We start from the raw sequence: 25378 nt of genomic DNA on the forward strand, positions 1-25378 counted from the left end.
TTAAACTTAAGCAGAGGTAGCAGAAGTGTACTTGGTGACAGCTCTAGTACCTTCAGAGACAGCGTGCTTAGCCAATTCACCAGGCAAGATCAGTCTCACAGCAGTCTGGATCTCTCTAGCAGAAATGGTGGACTTCTTGTTGTAAGCAGCAAGCTTGGAAGCTTCAGATGCGATTCTCTCGAAAATGTCGTTCACAAAAGAGTTCATGATAGACATGGCCTTCTGGGAGATACCAGTGTCTGGATGCGTTTGCTTGAGCACCTTGTAAATGTACGAAGAGTAGGTCTCCTTTCTGGCCTTTGTTCTCTTCTTAGCATCGGAGGATGCGGCCGTCTTCTTTCCGGCTGGCTTCTTCTCAGCTGGTGCCTTAGAGGCTGGTTTCTTTTCTGCTTTTGGTGCCATTCTGTGTTACGATATTAATTAAAATCAATTAAGAGGTTTGTTATCACGGGCAAACGAGCGAGTTTATATAGTTTTCCAGACACGCTTGTTTAGATAGTTGTGGTCGTGGGCCACCCATGTTTTTTTTTTCGCAACATGCTCTTACAAAAAGACAATTTTGAATTTTTACCTCACCAATGTCTAGAAATTATAAAATTTCGCGACATCTACGGCGTGCCAGGATTTTTTCATTGATGTGTAAAATCAAGTCTGACAGCGTATTTACGTGTGGAATTACGTTTCCACCAATCAGACAACGCCGTAAGTTTGCCACCTGGTGCGCAGGCAATAAGTATATAAAGTAGGCCTATTTCGTCTTTTGTGAACCATCAACAACAAAGTATAATTAATAATGTCTGGTGGAAAAGGTGGAAAAGCAGGTTCTTCTGAAAAGGCTTCGACTTCGAGATCGTCTAAGGCTGGTCTGACTTTCCCAGTCGGAAGAATCCACAGATTGCTCAGAAACGGAAACTACGCTCAGAGAGTTGGTTCTGGTGCTCCAGTCTACTTGACTGCTGTGTTAGAGTACTTGGCTGCCGAAATTTTGGAGCTGGCCGGTAACGCTGCAAGAGACAACAAAAAGACCAGAATTATTCCAAGACACTTGCAATTGGCCATCAGAAACGACGAGGAGCTGAACAAGCTGCTTGGTCATGTGACTATTGCACAAGGTGGTGTTTTGCCAAACATCAACACCGAGCTCTTGCCTAAGAAGGTCGGTAAGAAGGAGTCCCAGGAATTGTAAGCATAGGATGTTCCGAGTATATCGATTTAGCTGTAATGTTTTTAGGGTCCGGGTATAAGATAATGTATATTAGATGATTAAAAAAGCCCAGAAGGTGTTTTCTGATAAGATAACTTTTGTTAATCTAGGCGGGTAACTGTTATATTTTTTAGCGAAAAAAGGGGCACGACAAATCAAACCATAATGGGATTTTGTTGTGGGTGTCTCCCATTAACCGCTTCAAAAGGGTTGTATAAAAAGGGAACGCGTCCCTCAAAAAAAATCTCTTGTTACATTTACAAGCAGTCCCGCCGCTAATAAATCCATCGCAATGCCAGTCAGAAGAGTGCTCAAGTTCGTTAGAGAACAATACGAGTCTATCTCCAGGAGATTCAACAACAACGCCGAGAAGAAGGAGGAAGCTCCCGCCGAGGAAACGCTTCCTGCTGAAGAGGCTCCAGCCGAGGAGACCGCTCCAGCAGAGGAGGCTCCAGCAGAGGAGCCTGAACAAGCCGCCGCCAAATAAGCTTTTGGCGCTCTCGTAATGAAGGTGTCCCAACTCTAGTTGCATTCAACTAGCGGGAAAGTTCTTCTCTCATATGTTGCTACTGAGCTATTCGTTTTCCAGTTAGGCAGATTATATTTCTTCAGTGTAATCCTTTTTCTAATATACTTCATTCGCCTTCGCGTTGCCATAACCTCACCTGTCCGTCCATGCATACCGTCAACAGCTCTTCCCCGTTGCAAACAGGCTCCACCTCCATCACGGGACTGCCGCTACCGGTGTCCAGCTGGCACACGATCTCCTTGCTCTGGACGTCCCACAGCAGCACCTTGCCCTTTTCGTCGCCTGAGCACACTAGCGGGCTCGCAAAACAGGTGAGAAAACATGTCCCCAGACTGTACTTTTCCGCCACAGCGCCGCCGTCAACATTCTGAAACGTCTTGACCACCTTGTTGTTCATGTAGTCCCACAACCGCACAAACCCGTCCAGCGAGCTCGACAGTATGTATTTGGAGTTGGGAGAGAACGTCACGTGGCTCACAGGATACGATGAGCCACTCTTATCGTAGATGAGCGTCTTGAGACACTGCCCGGTTTCGAGATCAAACAGTCTGATGAGCCCGTCGTACGACCCGCTCACAATGACGGTCCCGTCAAAGGAAAAGTCCAAGCTCGAAATTGGGTCAGAGTGCGCGCTCAAAACTTTCATGCACTTTGCTCTCCTGAGGTCCCAAACACGGATATTTTCGTCAGCAGAGCCACTTACCAAAATAGAGCCCCTATAGTGAAATTTCAGCACGGTGACATGAAACGTGTGGCCTCTAAGTATTTGGACGAGCTCGCCCCTTTCCACGTCCCATATTCGTATCGTGAGGTCGTCCGACGCCGACGCGATGTACTTGGAGTTTGGCGCAAACTCAATGCTGGAAATGCCCTTTGTATGGCCCGCGAGCGTCTTCCAGTACGTCACTCCCGTCTCTGACAGTTTCCACAGCTTGATGGTCCTGTCAGTGGATGTGGTGGCAAGAAGACCGCCGCCCGGACTTATTTTGGCCGACGTGACCAGCGCGTCGTGGGCCTTGTCCAGAGTCCATTTTGTTTTGTACATATAAAGTTGCAGATTAAAAAATTAGCTATGGAAAAAAGTTGTAAGGTAAATTACCTAAGCAGAGGATTAGCGGAACTGTTTGGCGGTCTCGTTTATCACATTGTCGTAGCTTGGCGGCGCCTCTTCAGGGGTCTCGTCGTCTGTGGACCCGTACAGCACGTGCTGTCCCAGCTGGGACGGCTGGTTTGTCTCTGATGAGCGCTCAGACGCTACCCTGTTCAGAGAGAGCGGGCTCGAGCGCGGGCTGAGCTGGTTCTGCTCCACCAGACTAGGGTTGTGGAAATGGAATGTGCGGAACGGCTCAGGGTGCTGGAACTGGATTTTCGTTCGATCTGGCTGACGGGACACCACCATACCTGGCGGAGAGGACGGTATGTTTATTACGATCTGCTGGCGCTCTAAGTCGTCGTAATCAAGCATGTCCGGGTGTTTGAGGATGACGTACCACGAGTGGATGAGTCCGGGGACGTATCCCAACAAGCAGAGCGCGATATTGATAAGCATGTCAGCCGAGCATAGGCCTTTTTTGACGCACACCGGAAGCGGCGGGAAGATGACGGCGACAAACACCAGGATGCAGTCGCAACAGCAACAGTCGCAGTAGCAAAAACACATTTTCACTGTAGCTTGGAAAAAGATTAGCGCATGCTTTATATAGTGGTCAGCCAGTGCGTGATAATTTATTTCAACGGTGCGCCGGTGGTGCAGGGATGTTTGAGGAAGAGAAAAAGAAAGTTGGATTTGGGACTCTTGAAATTGTGGGCGGGTCCGGCAAGGAGGAAAAAATGCAGGTACCAAGATTTCACCTCAACAGCAGGTGGAGCTACTAAAAAAAGCCACAGACGAGCATTTATTGTCAGTGACCATTTTTGGAATAGCCGAGGCGCTCATGTGAGAGAAAGCGCGGGAGCAATCGAAATGCCGGAGAGGGCAAGCCAGGGCACAAGCAAGGTCGCGCGGGCTCTCCCATACCGGGCACTGGTATGGTTGTTGCCAAGCACCGGCTATAGCCAATTGTGTGTTTTGGCCTGGCTTACATATTGACTAATTAGGAAGTGCAGGCGAGTAGGCAAAATTTCAACGGGGCACGAAATATGCACCGCCATCACCGTGCCTGCATTAATGATGCGTAATCCCCTTTATGCTCTGGTTGGAATTTGAGACCTATTGTTGCCACGGGCAGCTCCTTCATGCTATAATTCTGAGCCTCGCTGAAAATCAAGGACTTGAAATTAAACTTGTCAAAATTGAATTCATCACTTTTTCCGAAAATATGAGCATTGTGGATACTCGAGGACCTTTCTATCTGTACAAGTTTGGAGACAAGGCCGAGAAGCGAATGGACGAGTTCAAGGTGTTTCCCACCCCTGACCCCTTTCTGACAAGATCCTCAGATCCTTACTATACCTCATACTACACATACACCGCGAGCGCCAACTCAGCACTGCTGTCTCCGTCGTCCCAGTCGAACGAGTCCGAAACCGAATCCACCGCCTCCGCAGAATCGCGCGAGGCCTCCACCTCGCGCGCCTCCCACCACTCGTACGACTCCGGCTCGGACCGTCACAAGTTCAAGTGCACGTACCCGGGCTGCAAATACAAGGGCACGTTCCTGTCGAAGGACTACCTCCGCAGACACATTAGAGAGCAACACAGAAAAACTAAACTGCATGCCTGTGAGGGCAGGAACAAAGACGACACCGTTTGGGGGTGCTCCAAGAAATTCAGCAGACCGTACCAATTGATCAACCACTGGCGGGGCCAACGGTCGCTCAAGAAGTGCGGTGTGCCAGCAGAAGAGCTCATGCGCTATGGGATCATCTAACTGTGTGTAAGATCATGATTTATGTTCGATGCTTAGTTTCTGTAGCGACACACCGTGTCTCCGCAATAGTCTACACCTCGCCGAAAACGGCCTTCGTCACAATAGAGAATCGTGCACCCTAACACCCGCATAACAATGCCCGCTCTTGGTCGCCTGCATGCCACTGAATCTAGGATCTGCTTCGTGCCCGTTTACGGAAGCACATGCGGTGCACGGGTGCGCCAAAACTCCCAAGCGCAGCTCGTCGTCCACCACGAGCCGAATCTGACGAGTCACAAAGACCGTCCAACCAGCCATCCGTCGTCCTCGTCCTCCTCGCCATATATAACATGCGTAGATACCGCCTTTCCTCCCAACCATGAGCTCCCATTTGACTCCCCCAAGCTCCCCAGCTTTGCGCTTCCCCAAACTCGGCCGCGCCTCTCCCGACCGGGCGCAGTACAGCTTCGTCACCAACCGCTCCCACTTTCTTGCTCTGCGCCGCCAGGTGTCCACGGACGCACTTTCGTCCGCGCGGTCCGCGAGCTACTACGATTTCCTGCAGTCGGTCACGCCGGCCAGCAACACCGGCCAGCTCGACTGGATCAACGCTCGCGCGACAGAGCTCAAGACGCTGAAAACTCGCCGCTCTTTTGCCCGCTGGCTCGACAAACAGTACCAGACGCTGCACGGGGACGACCTGCTCGCCTTCTCGGACGTGCTGAGCGACGAGGACACGCCGGAACCGCCGCCGTGCACCGCTCCGCCCGCGGCCCCCAGCGCAACACCAAAACCGGGCACGGGGGTCGGCTACGTAATCACTGACGTAATCACGCTGATGGCGGCGCAGACGGCCGTGGTGGCCTTTGTTGTCGGGCTGTGGTGGTGTGTGTTTGCGGACAGCACGGACGCCGCGTACGTGCGGTCGATTTTGGCCGTTGTGAAGGCCATGCTGGCAGACAAGAAAGAGACTAAATAGGTGCACCCAAAAAAATATATATTTTTCACTGGTTATTTTTGCCACATGTCCCTCAAGTCCTTCATCAAGTCCGTGCGCAACAGCAAGACGATTGCTGCCGAGCGCGCGGCCATCCGCAAGGAGAGTGCCAAGATCCGGACCGCTTTCAGGGACGTCCACCTTGACAACGCGTCGCGGCGGACGAACATATCGAAGCTTCTTTATTTGTATATTTTGGGCGAGCCTACGTATTTTGGCCAGGTCGAGTGTCTGAAGCTGCTGGCGTCGCCCAAATTCATTGACAAGCGGCTTGGGTATCTTGCAACGATGCTTCTTCTGGACGAAAACCAAGAGGTTTTGACGCTGTTGACCAATTCGCTCGACAATGACATGAAGAGCTCAAACCAGTACATTGCCGGGCTTGCGCTCGTGACTTTGGGCAACGTTGCGTCTCCGGAGCTTGCCCGCGACCTGTATGCGAACGTGGACGCGTTGCTTGGCTCACCGCACGGGTATTTGCGGAAGAAGGCTGCGATTGTCGCTGCCAAGCTCGTGAACAAGGACCCGGATCTCAGCGAGATTTTTCTGCCAAGAGTGGCTCCCCTGCTGAACGAGAAGAACCATGGCGTGGTTCTGGGTGCTCTGACGCTGATGCGAGCCATCTTCAACAACGACGAGAGCTCGAGAGAGACACTCAAGATACAGATTCCGCGACTACTGGCGCATCTGCGTATTCTGATAGCGACGGGCCACTCGCCCGAGTACGACGTGAGAGGAGTGCCGGACCCGTTTCTGTTTGTGTCGCTGCTGAGCACTTTGCGTCTGTTCTTAGCCAACGACGAGAACAACGCCAATCTTGAGCCTTTAAACGATTTGCTGACGCAGGTGTGTTCTAGGATTGACAGCGCAAAAGGGTCTGGCTATTCTGTGCTTTATGAGACCGTGCAGACGATTTTTACGATCAACTCGGACTCGTCGCTCAAAGTCCTGGGCATCAATATTCTTAGCAAGTTCCTGACCCAGAAGGACAATAACACGCGCTACGTGGCGCTCAACACGCTGCTGAACGTGATCAACTACGAGCCGCTTGCCGTGCAGCGCCACCGTACGACGATTGTGGGGTGTCTGCAGGACGGCGACGTGTCGATCCGCCGCCGCGCGCTGGAGCTCACGTTTGCCATCATGAACCAGCAGAACGTGCGGGTGCTCACGAAGGAGCTGCTGGCCTTTTTGCAAAACTCGGACGACGAGCTCAAGGAGTATATCACAACACAAATTTGCATTGCCTGTAACAAGTACAGGCCGGACGTCAGATGGCACTTTGAGACGCTCATCAGTTTGCTCAAGCTCGCAGGCAACCACTTCTCCAGAGAGATTGTATCTAACGTTCTGGCCTTGGTCATGCAGAACACAGATCGCGAGCTGACCAAGTTCCTTGTCGAGGAACTCATAGCCTCGAGTCAAGCCCATTACAACCAGTTTGCGCTGGCACTGGTCACCACGTGGTGCATCGGCGAGTACGCCGACCTCGTCCTTGGCGAGAAAGTGTCCGCCGACTCGCTTGTCAATTTGATAGAAACATTCCTCAACATATCCACTTTTGAGCAGGCAGACGCCATCCAGATGAAGACCTACGCGTTGACGGCCATTTTGAAGCTCTCGGCCAGAGTCAGCTCGCCGCAGTGCATCGAGCGACTCCGAAAATTGCTGGTGTCGTTCCAATCCGACTACAATTTAGAGATCCAAACTAGGGCTATAGAGTACGCCGAGATATTCGGCCAGCCAGCCTCCATTAGGAAAGCATTGCTGGAGAGAATGCCTGCGCCACCAGTCAAGCTGCACGAGGGTATCCCGCTCGTCAACAGAAGCACTACAAAACCTGCCAAGTCGGCCTCGTCGCAGCCTGCCACCACCGGTGACCTGCTGCTGGACCTTCTGGGGGACGACGAGACACATAAAGAGCACGACGCCGCGCCGGCGCCGGCCAAGCCCCAGGAGTCGACGTTGGACCTGCTGTCGGACATCTTTGGCAGCTCCGCCTCACAGAAACAGCCGCAGCAGCCACCGCAGGAGACGGTCATTCCGGCGTTCGCGGACGAGCACCTGTCGTTTGAGATCGTCGTGAAGGAGATCGGCAGCGGCAGAGCGAACCTCGAAGGACGCGTGCACAATCTCGGCAGCTCGGTGGTGTCCGACATCTCTGTGCTTTGCGCGGTGACCAAGCAGCAGAAGTTGCAACTCTCGCCCATTGGCAGCAACACCCTTGCACCAGGAGCTACGTCGTCGCTCGGAATCCGTGTGACAGGGCCGGTGGGCGCGAAGGTGAAGGTGCGGGTGAAGCTGGAGTACAGCGCTGGCTCGAAGGTGAGCCGGCAATTCGACTCTGCCCTGCCAATGACTATGTAGAATTAATAAAGAATTAGGAAGGTAAAGCAAATTTGCAAGGAAAATAATAATTACACGGTTTTCTTAATATTTCTTTATCACAGATTTATCATGGATTTCAACAAGGTGCAAGCCCAAGTGCAAAACGCATTTTCTACGATTGACTCTGTAAGTAAGCGAAACCGTTCTAGCTAACAACCAGCAAACCCAACACTCCCAGCTGTTGACCCGCTTCGAACAGCAATTCAAGCTGCCTCGCTCCTACATCGTCCTGGGTGGCGTTGGGTTCTACTTGCTGCTGGTGTTCCTGAACTTTGGCGGAATCGGCCAATTGCTTTCCAACTTTGCCGGCTTCGCGTATCCGGGCTACTTGTCTCTCAAAGCACTCAAGACCTCCAGCTCCAAGGATGACACCAGACTGCTGACGTACTGGGTTGTGTTTGCTGCCTTGAACGTTGTGGAGTTCTGGTCCAAGGCCATTCTGTACTGGGTGCCATCTTACTTTCTGATCAAGACCTTCTTCCTGCTGTACCTGTCGCTTCCTCAGTATAACGGTGCAGAGGTTATTTATCACAGGGTGATCGCTCCTTTGACCGACCGCTATGTCGACGCGGGTGCTCCTGCGAACGACCTCTTGAACAAGGTCCAGGAGAAGACCCAGTAAGGCCGCACAGGGTAAGCAAGAGCAAAGACAGTGTTCTCGAGGTGTGTTCGGGATGCCTGCCCGAAGGGGCTGGGCCGGCCCGGTTTTCTAAGAGAGTTCTTTATTTAGTTGTTAAATGTCTCATTCTCCGGTCTCCCCCCACCTAAGGTAGCCAGCTCATATTTGCCGATACGTCAAGATTGTGCGCACTTGTTTGCTTCCCCGTATTTTTCGCGTGAGAAGGGCCCAAAAGCGGCGTACGACACTATTCCCCGGAGTGCCGTAGAAAATCGGGTTACCCCAGACTCCGCTATCCCGGACTTTTTTAAATCTCTCAGCGCAGGACAAACGGAGCCACTCCGGGCACGCCTGTATATAAGCTGGGCTGTCCCCCACAGATAGACAATAACAATGGCACCTACAGCAGTTGACCTCCACAGAGAGTACGAAACCTCCCTTGCCCAAGAAAACGGCACCCCGTTCAATAAAAAGATCAGAAAGGCCTCCGTCGTGAGTTCCCTGGGACTCAACCCGGACGCAGCCATTCACTACAATTCGTCTGTTCCCATCTTGTACGAGGATGCATTGCAAGAAAAGGGCACCACCATCTCCTCGACCGGCGCACTGATCGCCTACTCGGGCTCGAAAACTGGCCGCTCGCCAAAGGACAAGCGAATTGTCGACGAAGACTCTTCCACCGAGCACATCTGGTGGGGTCCTGTCAACAAGAAGGTTGACGAGCAGACCTGGAAAATCTCCAAGAGCAGAGCCATCGACTACCTCAGAACCAGAGACAAGGTGTACATCATCGACGCCTTTGCTGGCTGGGACCCTCGCTACAGAATCAAGGTGAGAGTCGTTTGTGCGCGGGCGTACCACGCGCTGTTCATGAAAAACATGCTGATCAGACCGACCGACGAGGAACTGCGCGACTTTGGCGAGCCAGACTTCACGATCTGGAACGCGGGCCAGTTCCCTGCGAACGTGTTCACCAAGGGCATGACGTCTGCCACCAGTGTCGAGATCAACTTCAAGGAGATGGAGATGGTCATTTTGGGAACCGAGTACGCGGGCGAGATGAAGAAGGGCATCTTCACCGTGATGTTCTACCTCATGCCCGTGAAGCACCAGGTGCTGACGCTGCATTCGTCGGCCAACCAGGGCGTGCAGAACGGCGACGTGACGCTCTTCTTTGGTCTGTCGGGAACAGGAAAAACCACGCTCAGCGCAGACCCTAACCGGAAGCTGATCGGCGACGACGAGCACTGCTGGTCCGATCACGGCGTGTTCAACATCGAGGGCGGCTGCTACGCCAAGTGTCTGGACCTGTCTGCCGAGAAAGAGCCAGAAATCTTCAACGCGATCCGGTTCGGCTCAGTGCTCGAAAACGTGGTGTACGACCCGGTCACCAGACTGGTGGACTACTCGAACTCGATGATCACCGAAAACACGAGATGCGCGTACCCGATCGACTTCATTCCGTCCGCCAAAATCCCATGCCTGGCGGACCGCCACCCTAAGAACATTGTGCTGCTCACGTGCGACGCCAGAGGCGTGCTGCCGCCCGTCTCGAAGCTCACGAACGCCCAGGTCATGTACCACTTCATCTCCGGCTACACGTCCAAGATGGCCGGCACAGAGATGGGCGTGACGGAGCCGGAGGCCACGTTCTCTGCGTGCTTCGGCCAGCCGTTCCTCGTGCTCCATCCTATGAAGTACGCCCAGCAGCTGTCCGACAAGATGAGCGAGCACAACTCGACCGCCTGGCTCCTGAACACGGGCTGGACCGGCAAGTCGGCCTCCAAGGGCGGCAAGCGGTGTCCGCTCAAGTACACCAGGGCCATTCTCGACGCGATCCACTCGGGCGAGCTCTCGAAGGTGGAGTACGAGACATATCCAACCTTTGGCCTGCAGGTGCCAAAAAGCTGTCCCGGCGTGCCATCGTCGCTGCTCAACCCGGCCAAGAACTGGGCCGACGGCCTGCAGGACTTCAACACAGAGGTCACCAACCTGGCACAGCTGTTCATGGAGAACTTCGAAAAGTACAGCTCCCAGTGCACCAGCGAGGTGAGAGCTGCAGGACCTGCTTTGTAACTCACATACTATTCATTATTCTATTGCATTTTTATTCTCGTTTCTAGCTATAGTAGCGTGTCGTTGACGACTCTCTTCTTCACGGGCAGGTACCGCGCGTCCACAGACGGTTTGCCGAGCTGCGCCGCGTGGAACTCGTTGAGGAACCTGCTTAGCGGCCGCGCGTACCACCGCTCGTTGTTCCAGCGGAACCAGCCCAGATGTCCGCCCAACGTCGTGCACACCGTCACCAGGTATGGCTGCAGCGTGGTCTCCTTGAGCGGCAGCGCCTGCTCGTCGCCGCCGACGATCGGATCGTCCAGCGCGTTCAGCACCAGTGTCGGTGTACGGATGTTGAACACCTTGGTGATGGAGGCCGCGCTGCGGTAGTACTCGGACGCGCAGTTGAAGCCGAACAGCCGGGACGTGAACGCGTTGTCGAACGACTTGATGCCGTTCACGTGGCGGAAGTGCTGCTTGTACAGTGGCTCGAAATCTGGGTTTTCGCTCAGTTTCTTGTAGTGGCTCTTGATCATCTGTTTCAGAGGCACCGTCATGATGGGCGAGTAGATCTTGTCGGTAATAAAGTCCTTTTCGAACACGAAGCTCGCGTGGTTGAGGTCCCACGGGTTGGCGATCACCACGGCGAGATCGAGCCCGGAGTCTTCGCCCGACTGGCCGACGTAGTTGGCCAGGATGCTGCCGCCGAGCGAGAAGCCGGCCGCGTAGATCGGCCGTTTAGGGAACGCCTTGCGCAGCCGCAGCACCGTGTGTTTGAGGTCGTACGTCCAGAAACCGTTGAACAGCACCGGCGTGGTGAGAGGTGTCATGCCGCAGCCACGGCTGTTCAGCACCATGCACTCGAAGTCGGGCATTCTCGCGAAAAGACACCGGATGTATGACTCGGACGACGAGCCCGACAGGCCGTGAAGCACGAGGAAAATCGGCTTGGTCGAGCTGGAGAACGCTTCCAGCTCGGCAGCAGTGAGCCGTCTGGTGAAGTCGGGCAATTGGCCGTCTGCAGCCGGCTCCTTGTCAAACTGGGCCTTCGAAATGACCCGGTCCAGCGACACCTGCGCGCCGTCAGGCAGACACAGCGTTTCTCTGCCGAAATAGAGCCGGTCCACGAATCTGAAGCTGCGGAGGCCAGCAAACATGGTCTGCAGATGGCCGTGGCACAGCAGCGGGTTCATCACCGCCCAGGCGCCCGTGCGAAACTCGGGCACGCGGCGAACCAGCTCGGCGAACGTGACGGCGCCGCGTGCACTCGGAAACGAGATTGATTGCTGCGGCTCTGTCGTCCGGACCACGTTGATGAACGAGAATCGGGACACAAAGCGCAGCACGGAAAACAGCAGGTAGCCGTAAATGAGCACACACGCCCATCCGGGCAGCCGCAGAAGGGCCACGAGCACGGAATGGTGCAAATCTCTCAGGCTCTCGTGAACGAGCTCGCGCATTTGATTTGGAAAACTATTCTGCCCGGGTAACCCTTTCTGGAGGAGAGATTTCGTGGATGTGGACCGAGGAGTGGTCGAGGCCGTCGACCTGGGAGATCTGCAGCGGCGTGATGAAGATGGTCTGCGTCTTGGGGTTGTCGGCGACTTTCTGCAGAATCAGCTTGAGCGCGAGTCTGCGGTTGACCTGGTCCATGAAAACGTCAAACTCGTCCAGGCCGCGCACTTTGGACTGCATCGGCTTCCAGATCGCGAGCAAAAACGCAATCTGCGCAAACGACTTCTCGCCGCCCGAAAACGACTCCACGTTCCGCAGCTTCTCGGACGGTTTAGTCGACACCTTGAGCACGAGCCGCGCCTTGGCAAAGTCGAAGTCGATTTTTCCCGTGAAGCCGCGCAGCCGCAGGGCAGACTCAAAAACGCTGTTCACCTCCTGGATCAACAGGCTCGCCGTCGCGGTGAGGTTGTCGAGCCGCGCCTGCAGCGACGACGCCAGGTGGTTGTGCAGCTTCACCGAGTCCTGGTACTTGTTTTTCACGTCGCTGTACACGTCGTGCGCCCGGATCACGTTCAGCTTGGCCTGGTCTCTGCTCACCCCGACGTCGCGCTCGATCTTCGACAGCGTGTTGGCGATCGCCTCGATCTGCGAGTCCACCTTCTCGATCGTGTCCTCCGGGGCCAACGCGGCGTCGTCACGTGAGCAGTGCGATTCAGCGCGGCGGGCCAAAGTCTCAATCACAGGCGGTAGCTGCGCGTGCACAAAGTCGTCCAGCTTGCTCACGTCTGCGCGGAACTTGCCGATCTTCATCTGGTGGCTGCGCACCGCGTCGCGCGCCTCGCCGATCTTGTCCCGGAGCTCCTCGACCTGCGCGGTCAGCTCGGCCTTCTCGCGCTGGATGCGCTTGATCTCGCTGCCGCACGCCGTGAACTTGTCGCGCTCGCGCCGGTACTCCTGCACCAACGCCTCGATCTCGGCCTTGCGCGTCTTGATCCGCTCCACGTTCAGCTGGATCTGCGCGCTCAGGTTCTTGTGGTCCTCCTGGTGCGACTCCAGCTTGCCCGTGCCCCGCTGCAGATCCTCCAGCTTGTTCTCGATTTTCGCCAGCGACTTGGTCAGCACCATCGCGCGCTGCTTGAGCTCCTGGATCTCGCTCTTTGCCGCGCCCGCCTCGCCGTCCAGCTTCTTCTCGCTCTCGCGCCACCGCGCCTCTGCCTCGCGCAGCCGCTCGCTCGTCTCCTTCAGCTGCCGGTCCAGCTGCGAGGTAGGGTTCTCTGCGTCCCCCGTGCGGTGCAGACTCAGCCACCCGCGGTTTTTGAACGCGCTGATCGGGTCTGTCTGCAGCCGGTTGTTCCTCTTGGAGATCCGCAGAGCACCGCCGCGGATCATGCAGATCACCGCAGAAATGCGGTTCTCGCGGTCTGCCAGCAGCACCTGCTCCGCCGTCGCGCGGTCCTCGATCAGCAGCGTGCTGTGGATCTTGCTCGTGTCCACCAGACCGCACTCCACGGTGCGGTCGTCGAAAACAAGCACGTCCACCATTTTCAGGTAGTTGCCCCGAGGAACGCTTCCGGAGTAGTCAAACACCTCTGCCCGACGCACAGTAATGTCGCTCTGCACCTGATAGAACTTCATCCGCTCGCGCAAAAGACTGGAGTCCGAGAAATTCTCAGCAACAAACGTCCCCAGCTGTCTCTGTAGCAAAATCTCAATCACCCACCCCCACTTGTCGAACTCAGACCGCAGCGAGAACTTCATCCCCAGTGGCCCCGTGATCCGGCCCTTGTACCGTTGCGCGCTCGTCTGGAGCTCCTTGAACAGCCGCACCACGCCGGTGCCAAACCCGTCGAGCCGACTGCACTGCCGGTTGTGGAACTGCGCGCGACTCTGCTCCAGCCGGCTCAGCTCCCCCTTCAGCTCGCCCGCCTCCTTGCGGAACGCCTCGTTCAGATCCGCCTTCTGCGCCTTGATCTCCTCCACCAGCGTCGCCAGCTCGCTCGACCGCGCGCGACACTCGCCCAATTCCTTTTCCTGCTTCGTCTTGAGCGTCTGCAGATTAGTCAGCACAGAACTTGTGTCGGAGTCCAGCCGGCTCTTCTCGATCTCGATCTTCTCCTCCACGGCTCGCAGATTGCTCTCGTCGACACTGATCTCGTTCTGGATCGCCGTCTGCTTCGACTGCACGTCCTTGAGTCGTTCCTGCGTCGCCTTCAGCGTATCCTTCAGAGCATCCTTTTCATGCTCCTGCTTCTGCAACTGCTCGTCTAAATCCAACACCGTCTGCGCCTTCTCGTCCTTCTCCGCCTGGTAGCCGCGGATTTTGTCCTCCGACTCCGCCACAAACTTGTCCGAGTTCTCCATCTCGCGCCGCCGCTCCTCCAGCAGGTTTTTCGCCAGCCGCAGCTGCTCCTCCTTGTTCACAACCTCCAGCCACAGCCGCTTCCCAGAAAGCAGGTCCTGCTGCTTCTTGAACTCGTCGGAGTTCTTGAAGTTGTTCCAGAGCTCCAGCGCTCGGTCCAGCTTGGCCTTGGATTCCTGCAAAATCTCCTCGTCCTGCGCCAGCTTCCGCTTGATCTCGCTCACGTCTTTCTGCAACTCCTGCACGTTGTTGAACGTCTCCTGGAGCCTCGTGCCCTCCATGAAGTAGCGGAATTTAGCTTCGTCGGTGGAGTGCGCCAGAAACGTCTTCGCCTCCGTCTGCGTCAGGATCGTCATCGGGTTGCCGATGGTGATGCCGTAGTAGTCGAGAATATCGTCGATCGTCTGTTTCTTCGTCGATCGCACCTTGCCCGTCTCGCCTTTGATCTGGCACGACGGGCTTGAGTCCACCTTCAGCACTCGCTCAATAGTAATGATTTTGCCATACTCGTGCGGCCGGTACGCCTCAGGGCCCTCGTTTTTGAACGTCACGATCGCTCGCGCCACGTTCTTGCCGTGCATGATCAGACCCTTTAGCGAGTTGCCTCTGTCTGTGTCGCTGGCCTTGGCCCCCAGAGCCACCGAGATGCCCGTCAGGATCGCCGACTTGCCCGACCCGTTGCGGCCGATGATAAAGTTGGTCTGCTCGCCAAAGTCCAGCTTGAACGCCGCGTGACACATAAAATTGTACAGCTCCAGCCTGAGGATGATTCCCGCTCGCGCAGGGCTCTCGTCGACCGCAGAGAGGTCCGAGTTGTGCGCCTGGGTCATGAGCCCTACACGGCGCCGTTTGAGGTGCCGCGTCACGTTCTGCGTGAACTGCTCGTTCACGTCGATCTGCGAGTCCTGCACGGCGATCTGGTAGCCTGTCTCCGCGGAACTCAGCGACTCGAGCGTCTCGATCGAGCTCGGCAGCGTGGCGGTGCTCGTGTTTTGTGCGTCGGCGTCCGCCGACGACAGGTCCCCAGCAGATCGCTTCATACAATAAAATAAATAAAAAATAAATAAATTATATAAAAATATGTCTCGACGAATTTTCGACCTCACCAAGCTGGACACCAAATGGATGGCCAGATGGAAGCAGCAGGGCTGCTCGCTGAACCCGCGCAGGAAGGTGGCCCCCACAAAGGGCAAGATCTACTCCACCGCGATGTTCCCGTACCCGTCGGGCATTCTCCATATGGGCCATCTTAGAGTGTACACTATAGCCGACGTGCTGGCCAGATTTTACCGCATGCAAGGGTACAACGTGATCAATCCGATGGGGTGGGACGCCTTTGGCCTGCCGGCGGAAAACGCCGCTGTCGACCGCAACGTGAGCCCCGAGAAATGGACAAAGCTCAACATCTCCAAAATGAAGGTCCAGATGGAAGCCATGCTGGCGGATTTCGACTGGGACCGCGAGGTCACCACGTGCGACCCTGCCTACTACAAGTGGACGCAGAAGCTGTTTTTGCTGATGTACGAGCACGGCTACGCGTATCGCAAGAAGGCAGAGATCAACTGGGACCCGGTGGACCAGACGGTTCTGGCCAACGAGCAGGTCGACTCAGAGGGCCGTTCGTGGCGTTCGGGCGCGGTGGTCGAGAAACGACTGCTTGAGCAGTGGTTTCTGGGCATCACGAGGTTTGCCAAGGAGCTGAATGCCGACCTCGACACCCTGGACGAGTGGCCGGCTAAGGTCAAGGCCATGCAGCGCAACTGGATCGGAGAGAGCACGGGAGCTGCAATCCGGTTTCAGGTCGGCGACGAGACCACGTTCGTGTACACGACGCGCGCCGAGACGATTTTCAGTCTGCAATATCTGGCTCTGGCAGCAGACCATCCAATTGCTACCAAAGTGAAGCAGACGGCGCCCGAGCTTGCTGAAAAGTACGACACAGGCGTGAAGCTGCCCCTGGAGGCCACGAATCCGGTCACCAACGAGAAGGTGCCTGTTTTTGTTGCGCCGTACGTCATTTCGGGCTATGGCCACGGCGCAGTGATGGGATGTCCTGCGCACGATGCCAGAGACTACGAGTTCTGGAAGAGCATGGGCGAATCGTCGATTAGGCCTACTGTCCAGCCGGAAAACGGCTCTCTTGGGGCAGACGAGCCGTATTTTGGCGACAGCGGCGTGATGAACGCGGACGCCCAGTTTCTGGCCGGTCTGCCTGCTGCCACGGCTCGCGAAAAAATTGTCGAGCATCTGGAGTCGCACCGGCTCGGCCAAAAACACACAACCTACAGACTGCGCGACTGGCTGGTCAGCAGACAGCGGTTCTGGGGCGCTCCGATCCCGATAATCCACTGCAAGCGGTGCGGCACGGTCCCGGTTCCGGAAGAGCAGCTGCCTGTGCTGCTGCCCAAGGTTGACAAGCTGCTGGGCCGCGGCGGGTCGCCGTTGGCGCAAATCCCGGAGTTTGTCAACGTGGAGTGTCCCTCGTGCGGAGCTGCTGCCCGCCGCGACACAGACACCATGGACACGTTCATGGACTCGTCGTGGTATCTGTTCCGGTACCTGGATCCGCACAACGAGCAGCAGCTGATGGACCCCAAGGTTGTGAGTCCGCTGCTGAGCGTGGACCAGTACCTGGGCGGTGTTGAGCACGCCATCTTGCACCTGCTGTACGTGCGGTTTGTCAGCAAGTTCCTGAACAAGATTGGCTACTGGGACGGCAGCGCCGTGAACGGGGAGCCGATCAAAAAACTTGTGAGCCAGGGAATGGTCCACGGCCGGACTTTCACGGAGCCAGAGACGGGCCGTTTTCTGAAGCCGGACGAGTACGAGATTCTGGCCGACGGCAGGGCTGTGGTGAAGGAGAACGGCCGGACGGCAGCCGTGTCGTTTGAGAAAATGTCCAAGTCGAAACACAACGGCGCCGACCCGTCGGAATGCATAGCCCGGCACGGAGCAGACGCTACCAGGGCGCACGTGCTGTTCCAGGCGCCAATCGAAGACGTTCTTAACTGGGACGAGGACAAGATTGTTGGCATTGAGAGATGGCTGGCCAAGGTGTTGACTGTTGCCGATAGTTTGCGCGAGCGGTTGGACAAATCGCTGCAACCAAAACCAACAGATCAGTACAGCGAGCCCGAAATCTCTGTCCACAACGAGTGTCAGCAGCTTCTGCGGTCTATCACGGACTCCTTGGGCAAAACGCTGTCGCTGAATACGGTCATCTCAGATTACATGAAGTACACCAACAAGATCTACAGCGAACTGAACAACAAGGACGTTTCCACGGCTGTGCTCTACGGTAGCTATATGGACCTTCTTAAGGCCCTGAGCCCGGTGGCTCCCAGTGTGAGCGAGGAAGCAAACGAGCTGCTGCATCCATGGCCCACTGAGTCCGTTCTGCAGGCCGATTGGCCGGAAATCAGGCCTCTCATTGCTGCTACCGTTTCGTACACCGTGATGGTGAACGGCAGAATGAGGTTTGTCTACCACGGGCCGGAAAATCTAATAGAGGACCGGGAAGGGTGCATCTCTCAGATTTTGGCCACCACGGATGGACAAAAATGGATTGGAGGCAGAAACATAAAAAAGGTCATTCTCAAACCTAAAACGGTGGTCTTCATTGTGGAGAAATAATTTCACATGATAAAATATCCTGTATATAAGAAAAGCATTGCAAAAAGTAAATTTTTTTGGCCCCCAAGAAAATGTCCAAAAGAGTCCAGAAAACTCAGTATTTGCTGCGACTACTCGGCAACCCGAAGCTCTACAGCCTACTGGGCAGCCCGTTCGAAGACCCGCTGAAGCTCGACTCGCTTTTGTCGACCGTCTGCTACGGATCTTTGTTTATCTCTGAACTTATCAAAAGACGGCCAGAACTCGTGCAGGCTTTGAGTAAACTGGCGGAGAAATTGAAGATCCAGGGGTTGCTCGCGCTCATAAAGGCCTACATGCTCCAGCTGCGACGCGCGCTCGATCCGAAGCAGCGTTTATCTATTAATGTTCCCCTAGACTCCTTATCTACTAAGTTGAGACTCATCTCGGACTATATTGCCGACGTCCGCATCTTCAATCGCATGTGGGGCCTGCCCGGATTGCTAGCGTTTGGCGTCGAAGATTTGCACAGGATACTCAGAGCAGATTCAAGTTTGGCCACAAAATTTCTGGAAGCCACAAGCACCATATCCATCGTGGCGTACCAGCCGCTCGAAAACGTCGCTTTTGCAGCCGACCACAACTGGACGCATCTCGAGAAATCGGCCTCGCTGCAGTACTACGTGGCCTCGTCGCGGCTTTGGGCCGTGTTTGTCGTGCTGGAGGTTGTCAAGCTCGTGAAGAACATGGTTCAAACTAAACTTGCCGGCAAGCCGCTCGACCTTCTCCACAACCGCTCTCTGAACCGCCCGCTGGTCGCCAACATCGCCAATCTGCCACTCACTGTGCACTGGTCTTTGCACGATGGGTGTCTTAGTGACCTCACCGTGGGATTCTTGGGCACTATGTCTAGTCTGCTCAACACAAAAGATTCCTGGGGAGAAGTGTTCGCACAGGTGCGCCAGCTTTGATAGCTTTATTCATAGTTATAGAACTCCTCTTCTATCGAGGTGTGCGTCCGTAAGTACTCGAGATGAGGCAAGAATAAGCTTTCGCACTCGGAGTTCGCGTTGGCATTTTTGATATACTGCAAGTCAAGTCCCGTCAACTTGTCTTGGATCTCCACAGAGGCGGCATCTTCATTTTCGTTCGGCGTCCATTGTGGACAAATCAGCTGTGTTATAAGCTCCCACATCCGCAGATCAAAGCCATACTCCAAATTTGGTAGTTTTCCATGATACAGTTTGCGGTGTCTCAGCTCTCCGTTCTGCTCCCACGAAATCTCGTCCCTCAGTTTGTCCGGATATAATTTCGGATACGACAGGTGCATGAACATCAGTCTGGCATCGTCGCCGTCTTGGAAGTCATAGAAATTAGACAGATACGGCGGCATTTTTTCCTCTGTGTGAGTCGTTGGATCCCATTGTCCTAGAGCCTTTGCATGGTAGCCGTAGGTGTCGTGATACCCTAAAAACTTCATGCTCTGCTTGACCTGATAAACTGGCTTTCGAAGTGCGTACGCTGCAGCAATGAATGTATCTTTATCGCCCTCTCCTGCTCCTCCCTGGGTCAGAATCGGGTAGTAGTGCGAGGGCCCAAACATGTTGTAGTATAATGACAACAGTAGAGTGTCGACTTGCTTCTCCTTGTTCACCAGCAACATGCCAGACTCGCTGGACGGGTTGGGCAGGGTTCCAGGCAGGTCGTGGTAATTCCACTCGTCTGGAGACTCTCTATCCATAAATTGGCCGCGCACAGGACGGTCACCGACCGGTATGTCAGCTATTCTGTAGAAATATGGATGCGTGGTTCTGGACCAGCAGTCGGGCCATAATATCAAACCGTATTCCTCAAACACGGGCCAGTCAAACAGGGTATGCGGACTGTGTATTACCACGTTATCTGCGTCCAGCAGAAGAACTCTTTTGAAACTGGAAGCAAATATTGCCAGAATCTTGTACTGATACCCGTCAATTCGTAGCTTTTTCCTGTACTTCTGCATGGGGAGCTCTTCAAAGCCAAGAACACATTTCGCATTAAGGGCAGGAAGCAGTCTGTCGCAGAAGTCTCGCTCATACTCCTGCTCCGATGCGATGAACACCTCAACGGGCAATTGGCACCCTGTGGATCTCAATTGGTTTATGTTCAGCAACGCCAGCCAAGAAAATCGTTCTCCTCCAACCATAACAATTCCATCTCCGTGGATTTGCTTGCGTGGGTCGCCGAAAATGCTCATTTGTAAATCGCGTATTTTATCGACAAAGTGCTGATGTTGCGTTTTGAGATCTAGCAGTGTTGTTTCCTTGATGTCCAACAGCCCCATTAGATACTTCTCGCTGAAATGGAAGTCCGAGTCGCTCGAGAACTTTTGTTCTGCTTTCTCGCCATTGATATAATTTGTTAGCGGAGGGGACTTGGGTTTTGTTTCGACAAATAAATTAAACAAACGGTCCACAAGCGTGTTTTTGTTTTTTTGCGTGAACCAAAATCCACTGCCCGTTCGCACGGTGTCGCCAGAGGACTGTGAATTACCACCCACAGCTTCTATCGGCACCAATGGTATGGCTCCCGGCTCACCCGTCTGTATCATATGTTTTTCTGTTTTGCTGCCCGAGAAAACGAAGAGTTGCACTGTGAGCAACAATATGACCGCGGCTCCGATCTTTATGAGCCGTTTCTTATTGACAAACAAAGACATGACTGTATCTCAACAAATAATAAATTGCGGATCTAGCGTAATATAAAAAATGAAGCTAAATTATCTTAGAAAGTTTAGTACATGTGGTTCTTGCTCCAAGGCCAATTTTTTTTCCTTGTTTATATTTTAGGTTTATTAATTCACTGCCTTGCTTGTGATGAGATGATAACGCTAATATTTTTCTAATAAGATACATAACATCATGTCAATAATGAACAGTCCCCTGAGGCGGCGTTTGGATATTGTTTTCCTTGTCCCAGTCAGAGCCGGAATCGGTCTGGTAATCTGAATCGGCCTTGGATCTGAGACCAAGGTCGACGGAAAACAAGAACATGATCACACCGAACCAGAAACACAAGGCCCACTCAAACACCGCAGAGACTCCCCACAACCGAGAAGCGTCGCCATGAATGCTTGCAACGCGCATGCAAGCGACATAGCCAACGGCGAGGCCAATTCCAACAATCAGCCACACCACTTTCAGCCAGGCACTCCATTTGAACCATTTGAAATGAGTGTAATGCCTGGCATAGATGAAGTACAAGCTGATATTGCAGATTGCCCAAAAGAGATCGAGCACAATGAAGATACCCACAAAGGTCAGGTGAACAGTGTCATATTCGGTGTCTTTGAAGCAAGACACGAAAAAGATGGAAAGCGAGGCCAAAAAGGTCAGTATAATACAAGCAACATGTAGAGCCGTGGCTGTGCGACGGAAGCGTGGTAGCAAGTAACGTTTCCGGCGAGATCTAAGGTATGTCTCCTCTATAACGGACCACACGAAAAACACCCCCATGGTTGCTGTGCCGGCAATGAAAAGACCCTGCAAATTGGTGGCCCCGACATTGGACAAATACACAATGAGATGAGCCATGTAAATGTGTTCTTGCTCGTAGTTTGGCCTGCCCTGCGCCACCCAACAGACGATCATGGCAATCAGCATTCCCCACCATGCTGCCACAGAAAGCAATGGCAGGATGAAGGCCCACCTGGGCCTCACGTTGGGTGAATTGAAAGAACCTATCTTAATCATGGGAGAAGAATTTCAAGCAAATCGCTAAAAAAATGTTAGCTCGACTTGAGCAAACGAGGAAACTTCTAAATAATGTGGAACGCAATTTTTTATTGTTTTTCAGCCCGCGATCCAGTGTAATTCTCAGCCCCGAATAGCACTAAAAGGAAAAATTTATTGTTTTGACACATAGCCTGCAGGTCACGTGAATCAAAACTGAAATTTTTTTCTGTATTGTCATCCGACTAAAAAAATGTACCTCGATATATTGTACACGATCTATGAACTCTATTGAGAGACTGACCATGGTGCAACGCCATTTCCAGATGAAACGTCCGCTTCCTGAATTTCCTTACTTATTGCCAATAGAGAGAGACGAGTACTTCCGTCGATGCCAGCAGCAGAATCTTAACCAGCCTCAAATGGCTGCTATCATGGCATCTGTGTGGAAAAATCAGCACAGCGGACCAAACATCAACATGCATCCTTTGAAATGATCCAGTATTCCCTTGCAGATGCCCTGGGTGTATGCACGGTCAGCAAGATCGGGATTGATCTCTGTTAGGGTTTCAACTCGTTTTCTGGATACACCTTTCTGCATTTGATCTAACAGGGCAGTCTCCGAGAGTGGATCCGTTTTGAAACAATTTAGAAACACAAGGTCTGCGAATGTCAGCAACGCTATAGTTTTAGAGTCGATAGAATGCTTTTGCTGAGCAGCCAGATCCACAGACCTTTCCGTAGCCGACTCGATGTCGTCTTCTTCACGGACAACGTGCTTTTCCTCGTCTATGTTGTCCGATTTTTGTTCTTCAATTTCAAGGCAGCCAATGAGGTCATCCACGAGCCCCAGCTTGGCTTCTGCAAAAGTGTCACTGAAATAGACATCGCTGTAGTCCTCGTTTGGATTTTCGGCAACATTAGTGAGACCGCAGCTTAATCTGTAAAGGAGATTTTCCAGTTCAAAGGAAGGCGCGTTCGGGACTGGAAGGCCGGACTCGTTGGATGTCCACAGAGCAACCTCGGCGTATTTCCCAGTAGGCCTTTTCTTTATCATCTGTTTCATCTCTTCTCTGAACGGCAAGGAAATACTCACCACCAAAGGCTTGAATATTTTTCGTAGCAGCTCATCAACCATGCTCGACAAGTCCAACGTTTGGAATTTTTGCGCAGAAACAGAAATGCGCTTGAATTGGTCGTAAATCGTGTTGATGTTGATGTTTTGCCTCAGTTGGTACAAAACTCGAATGATATAGAAATGCTTGATTGGCGAAGATTCTCCTGAATCAACCAACTTTCCGATTTCTTTCAGGAAGTCGGTAATCAGCTTGTTGAGCTGCTCTATCACAAAACAGATACCCTCATCCACCAAATCGTTGAGGCAGACTGCCGTTTTTTCCCAATACTCGTCATCTTCATAATCGTCAATGGACAAAACTTGTTTCGTCAAGGAGGACGACAATTTGGACAAGCCTTGAAGCGAGTCCAGCACCATAACAAGGGTCAGCTTGAACTGACCAAGCTGCGACACAATGGTGTCAACCGCGTACAAAGACGGACTTGAGATTTGCGAGAGATAGAGGTCAATATCGGTGAGGTCGGTGTACTGGAACAGGTTCAGTCCAGAAGTAGTGTGAGTCGATTGCAAAATCTCTGAGCTGCCATAAGTATCCAAGATCAGATTTGAAATGTTCTGGAAATTCCCGACATTGCTCTCCAATAAATTAAAGAAGATCGACTTCCACACAGACAGCAGATTATCCACGAGTCTCGAATCTTCATATCTGATGGCCACCAAAGAGGTGAATTTTTTGAACGATTGAAGCACTTTGCTGAGCGATGAAGAAAGCACCTCCAGATTCTTCGACTGGGCAAAGTCGGTGCCAATTTGTTCGTTGAGATAAGCACCCACGTCAATTTTCCATTTTTCGGTGATCTTGTCCACTTCTTTTTCTGGTATACTTTTAAGCTCGTTCAACGGAAGAGGGAAGTCCACCTTGTAACTCGCGGGTATATCGAGCCAGCGCGAATACTTTCTGAATCCTGTGTTGGCGACCCAATTTGAGTTTGCTGAGCTGTGCACTTGGCGCATCAGGGTTGAAGGAAGCTTCGAACAAAACACCGTGAGGTAGCTGAGCGTATTGTAAATATAGTTCAGACAAATGTATAGATCGTGCATTAGTCCAAAATCGCGCACTTTGCCATAACGCACACTGAGATACCATTCAAGAGCTTCGAGGATTTGGCTTTGGGCAACAAAAATATACGACACCAGCAAATGCAGAGCAAACTCGTAGTCACCGTCACCAGTACAGTTGGCCATCTCTGTTTGCAGTTCCTGCAAAAACTCCTGCTTCATTTTGCCAAATTTCTCCACCACAAACGACGTCTCTTTCAGTTCGTCCCCAAAGAAGCTCTCAGTCAGATAGAACATTTTTGCTAGCTGAACGAACTGTAGCGAAACAGAATCGTGCGAGTTTTCTCCATCCTCGTTCTCGTAGACGCCCGTTTCTGCTTGCATCTCCTCAACCTCGTCCCGTAGAACTTGGAGCCCAAAATCCAAGTGATCGACGATATTTCGCAGCAGCATTTGTCGATTACGGAACTTGGTGTTTTCCAGATCATTGGCTCGGACCGCAGAGAAGAACTTGTTGAAGTTTCGCAAACTCTTGTCGTCATATTTCGCCTTTCTGTATGTCAGATCAGAGAGACGCGATGTTTGCTGGTCGGCAAGATCGTTCATTTGAATGATGTCGTCTGCCACTTTTAGGAGGTCTCGATAATTGTTCCCCACCAAAGCTCGAAGTTCCAGCTTCTTATTATGGACATCGGCGGCCAGTTGGACCTTGAGCTGTTGGAGCTGCTGGATCGAGTACTCCTCGAACAGCTCTGTGGCTGACTTGTCCGCCAGCTTAGCAACAAGACTCATGCTATTTTTTCAAATTTCGTGTTATTATTCGTACATATAAGCAAGCACTCCGGACACCAACGGGAGTCTAGCGTCGTCTTTCGGACATCGAGCGACGCTGCGAGGCAAACAGATCGCGCTCCAAGCGGGAGTCTGCCCGTCTTTCGTGTATGAAGTTGCACATTCCGCCTCTGTCGCACTCGTTGGTGTAGTAGAGGCGGCACGTGGCGTCGTCGAGGTTGGTCACCGGCGAGAGCTCTGCGAAAACAGGCTTGCCGTTGTACCAGCGGTCGTTGCATTCCTTGTAGCATTTCATCGCATCGGCTTCGTCCCTGAAGCGCACATAGACGTTTCCACTGAGATGGGGGTTCACGTTCTCGCAGATGACGATTTTATCCACAGGCCCGTACTTCAGCGCCAGCTCGACGAAAATATCTTTGTAAAGCGAGTCGATGCGTTGCTGGATCTGCGATTCGTCGAGCGAGGACACGATCTCGGGCGCAGCGGGCTCGGGATCGCCCTTTTTCAGTCCCTCCACATGTTTCGGGTTGTCGTAGAGTTTGGGGAACAGAATGGTTCTCGAGTGTTTCGGATACACGTGTGTCCTCACACACTTGTCGCCGTGTCGGCACGCACCGACTTTTTGGAAGAAAGTGCACAACTGCTTGTTGTGGACCGACCCAGACATAAATTGATCTAAGTTAAATAAATTAT

At 53.2% G+C, this 25378-nt stretch overlaps 17 protein-coding genes across 17 annotated transcripts; 8 read left to right on the top strand and 9 right to left on the bottom strand.

Moving 5' to 3' along the window:
• Window positions 1-6: 6 nt before the first annotated feature.
• Window positions 7-402, bottom strand: KL928_000421 (uncharacterized protein; the record flags this gene model as incomplete). Its single annotated transcript, XM_043204883.1, has 1 exon — window positions 7-402. The coding sequence occupies one exon, from the start codon at window positions 400-402 to the stop codon at window positions 7-9; it is 396 nt and encodes a 131-aa protein (XP_043062316.1).
• A 391-nt stretch (window positions 403-793) lies between these two features.
• On the top strand, window positions 794-1691 carry KL928_000422 (uncharacterized protein; the record flags this gene model as incomplete). The annotated part of the gene is made up of 2 exons (XM_043204894.1): window positions 794-1182; window positions 1508-1691. 2 exons carry the CDS (start codon window positions 794-796, stop codon window positions 1689-1691), a joined length of 573 nt encoding a protein of 190 aa, XP_043062317.1.
• A 148-nt stretch (window positions 1692-1839) lies between these two features.
• On the bottom strand, window positions 1840-2778 carry KL928_000423 (uncharacterized protein; the record flags this gene model as incomplete). The annotated part of the gene is made up of 1 exon (XM_043204905.1): window positions 1840-2778. The coding sequence occupies one exon, from the start codon at window positions 2776-2778 to the stop codon at window positions 1840-1842; it is 939 nt and encodes a 312-aa protein (XP_043062318.1).
• Window positions 2779-2844: 66 nt separating this feature from the next.
• On the bottom strand, window positions 2845-3282 carry KL928_000424 (uncharacterized protein; the record flags this gene model as incomplete). Its single annotated transcript, XM_043204916.1, has 1 exon — window positions 2845-3282. The coding sequence occupies one exon, from the start codon at window positions 3280-3282 to the stop codon at window positions 2845-2847; it is 438 nt and encodes a 145-aa protein (XP_043062319.1).
• Window positions 3283-3919: 637 nt separating this feature from the next.
• KL928_000425 (uncharacterized protein) lies at window positions 3920-4603 on the top strand (the record flags this gene model as incomplete). Its single annotated transcript, XM_043204927.1, has 1 exon — window positions 3920-4603. One exon carries the CDS (start codon window positions 3920-3922, stop codon window positions 4601-4603), a length of 684 nt encoding a protein of 227 aa, XP_043062320.1.
• A 203-nt stretch (window positions 4604-4806) lies between these two features.
• Window positions 4807-5561, top strand: KL928_000426 (uncharacterized protein; the record flags this gene model as incomplete). Its single annotated transcript, XM_043204938.1, has 2 exons — window positions 4807-4886; window positions 5129-5561. 2 exons carry the CDS (start codon window positions 4807-4809, stop codon window positions 5559-5561), a joined length of 513 nt encoding a protein of 170 aa, XP_043062321.1.
• Window positions 5562-5606: 45 nt separating this feature from the next.
• KL928_000427 (uncharacterized protein) lies at window positions 5607-7946 on the top strand (the record flags this gene model as incomplete). The annotated part of the gene is made up of 1 exon (XM_043204949.1): window positions 5607-7946. The coding sequence occupies one exon, from the start codon at window positions 5607-5609 to the stop codon at window positions 7944-7946; it is 2340 nt and encodes a 779-aa protein (XP_043062322.1).
• Window positions 7947-8036: 90 nt separating this feature from the next.
• Window positions 8037-8589, top strand: KL928_000428 (uncharacterized protein; the record flags this gene model as incomplete). The annotated part of the gene is made up of 2 exons (XM_043204960.1): window positions 8037-8093; window positions 8176-8589. The coding sequence occupies 2 exons, from the start codon at window positions 8037-8039 to the stop codon at window positions 8587-8589; spliced, it is 471 nt and encodes a 156-aa protein (XP_043062323.1).
• A 390-nt stretch (window positions 8590-8979) lies between these two features.
• Window positions 8980-10662, top strand: KL928_000429 (uncharacterized protein; the record flags this gene model as incomplete). Its single annotated transcript, XM_043204971.1, has 1 exon — window positions 8980-10662. The coding sequence occupies one exon, from the start codon at window positions 8980-8982 to the stop codon at window positions 10660-10662; it is 1683 nt and encodes a 560-aa protein (XP_043062324.1).
• A 47-nt stretch (window positions 10663-10709) lies between these two features.
• KL928_000430 (uncharacterized protein) lies at window positions 10710-12101 on the bottom strand (the record flags this gene model as incomplete). Its single annotated transcript, XM_043204983.1, has 1 exon — window positions 10710-12101. One exon carries the CDS (start codon window positions 12099-12101, stop codon window positions 10710-10712), a length of 1392 nt encoding a protein of 463 aa, XP_043062325.1.
• Window positions 12102-12114: 13 nt separating this feature from the next.
• On the bottom strand, window positions 12115-15495 carry KL928_000431 (uncharacterized protein; the record flags this gene model as incomplete). Its single annotated transcript, XM_043204994.1, has 1 exon — window positions 12115-15495. One exon carries the CDS (start codon window positions 15493-15495, stop codon window positions 12115-12117), a length of 3381 nt encoding a protein of 1126 aa, XP_043062326.1.
• A 40-nt stretch (window positions 15496-15535) lies between these two features.
• On the top strand, window positions 15536-18088 carry KL928_000432 (uncharacterized protein; the record flags this gene model as incomplete). The annotated part of the gene is made up of 1 exon (XM_043205005.1): window positions 15536-18088. One exon carries the CDS (start codon window positions 15536-15538, stop codon window positions 18086-18088), a length of 2553 nt encoding a protein of 850 aa, XP_043062327.1.
• A 71-nt stretch (window positions 18089-18159) lies between these two features.
• Window positions 18160-19017, top strand: KL928_000433 (uncharacterized protein; the record flags this gene model as incomplete). Its single annotated transcript, XM_043205016.1, has 1 exon — window positions 18160-19017. The coding sequence occupies one exon, from the start codon at window positions 18160-18162 to the stop codon at window positions 19015-19017; it is 858 nt and encodes a 285-aa protein (XP_043062328.1).
• A 5-nt stretch (window positions 19018-19022) lies between these two features.
• Window positions 19023-20744, bottom strand: KL928_000434 (uncharacterized protein; the record flags this gene model as incomplete). Its single annotated transcript, XM_043205027.1, has 1 exon — window positions 19023-20744. The coding sequence occupies one exon, from the start codon at window positions 20742-20744 to the stop codon at window positions 19023-19025; it is 1722 nt and encodes a 573-aa protein (XP_043062329.1).
• A 205-nt stretch (window positions 20745-20949) lies between these two features.
• KL928_000435 (uncharacterized protein) lies at window positions 20950-21777 on the bottom strand (the record flags this gene model as incomplete). The annotated part of the gene is made up of 1 exon (XM_043205038.1): window positions 20950-21777. The coding sequence occupies one exon, from the start codon at window positions 21775-21777 to the stop codon at window positions 20950-20952; it is 828 nt and encodes a 275-aa protein (XP_043062330.1).
• A 433-nt stretch (window positions 21778-22210) lies between these two features.
• On the bottom strand, window positions 22211-24685 carry KL928_000436 (uncharacterized protein; the record flags this gene model as incomplete). The annotated part of the gene is made up of 1 exon (XM_043205049.1): window positions 22211-24685. One exon carries the CDS (start codon window positions 24683-24685, stop codon window positions 22211-22213), a length of 2475 nt encoding a protein of 824 aa, XP_043062331.1.
• A 67-nt stretch (window positions 24686-24752) lies between these two features.
• On the bottom strand, window positions 24753-25352 carry KL928_000437 (uncharacterized protein; the record flags this gene model as incomplete). Its single annotated transcript, XM_043205060.1, has 1 exon — window positions 24753-25352. One exon carries the CDS (start codon window positions 25350-25352, stop codon window positions 24753-24755), a length of 600 nt encoding a protein of 199 aa, XP_043062332.1.
• Between the last annotated feature and the right edge of the window lie 26 nt (window positions 25353-25378).

This window comes from Ogataea angusta (assembly GCF_019207475.1).
Source record: "Ogataea angusta isolate 61-244 chromosome Unknown 61-244_NODE_1_length_1302399_cov_90.877568, whole genome shotgun sequence".
Lineage (NCBI taxonomy): Eukaryota > Fungi > Ascomycota > Pichiomycetes > Pichiales > Pichiaceae > Ogataea > Ogataea angusta.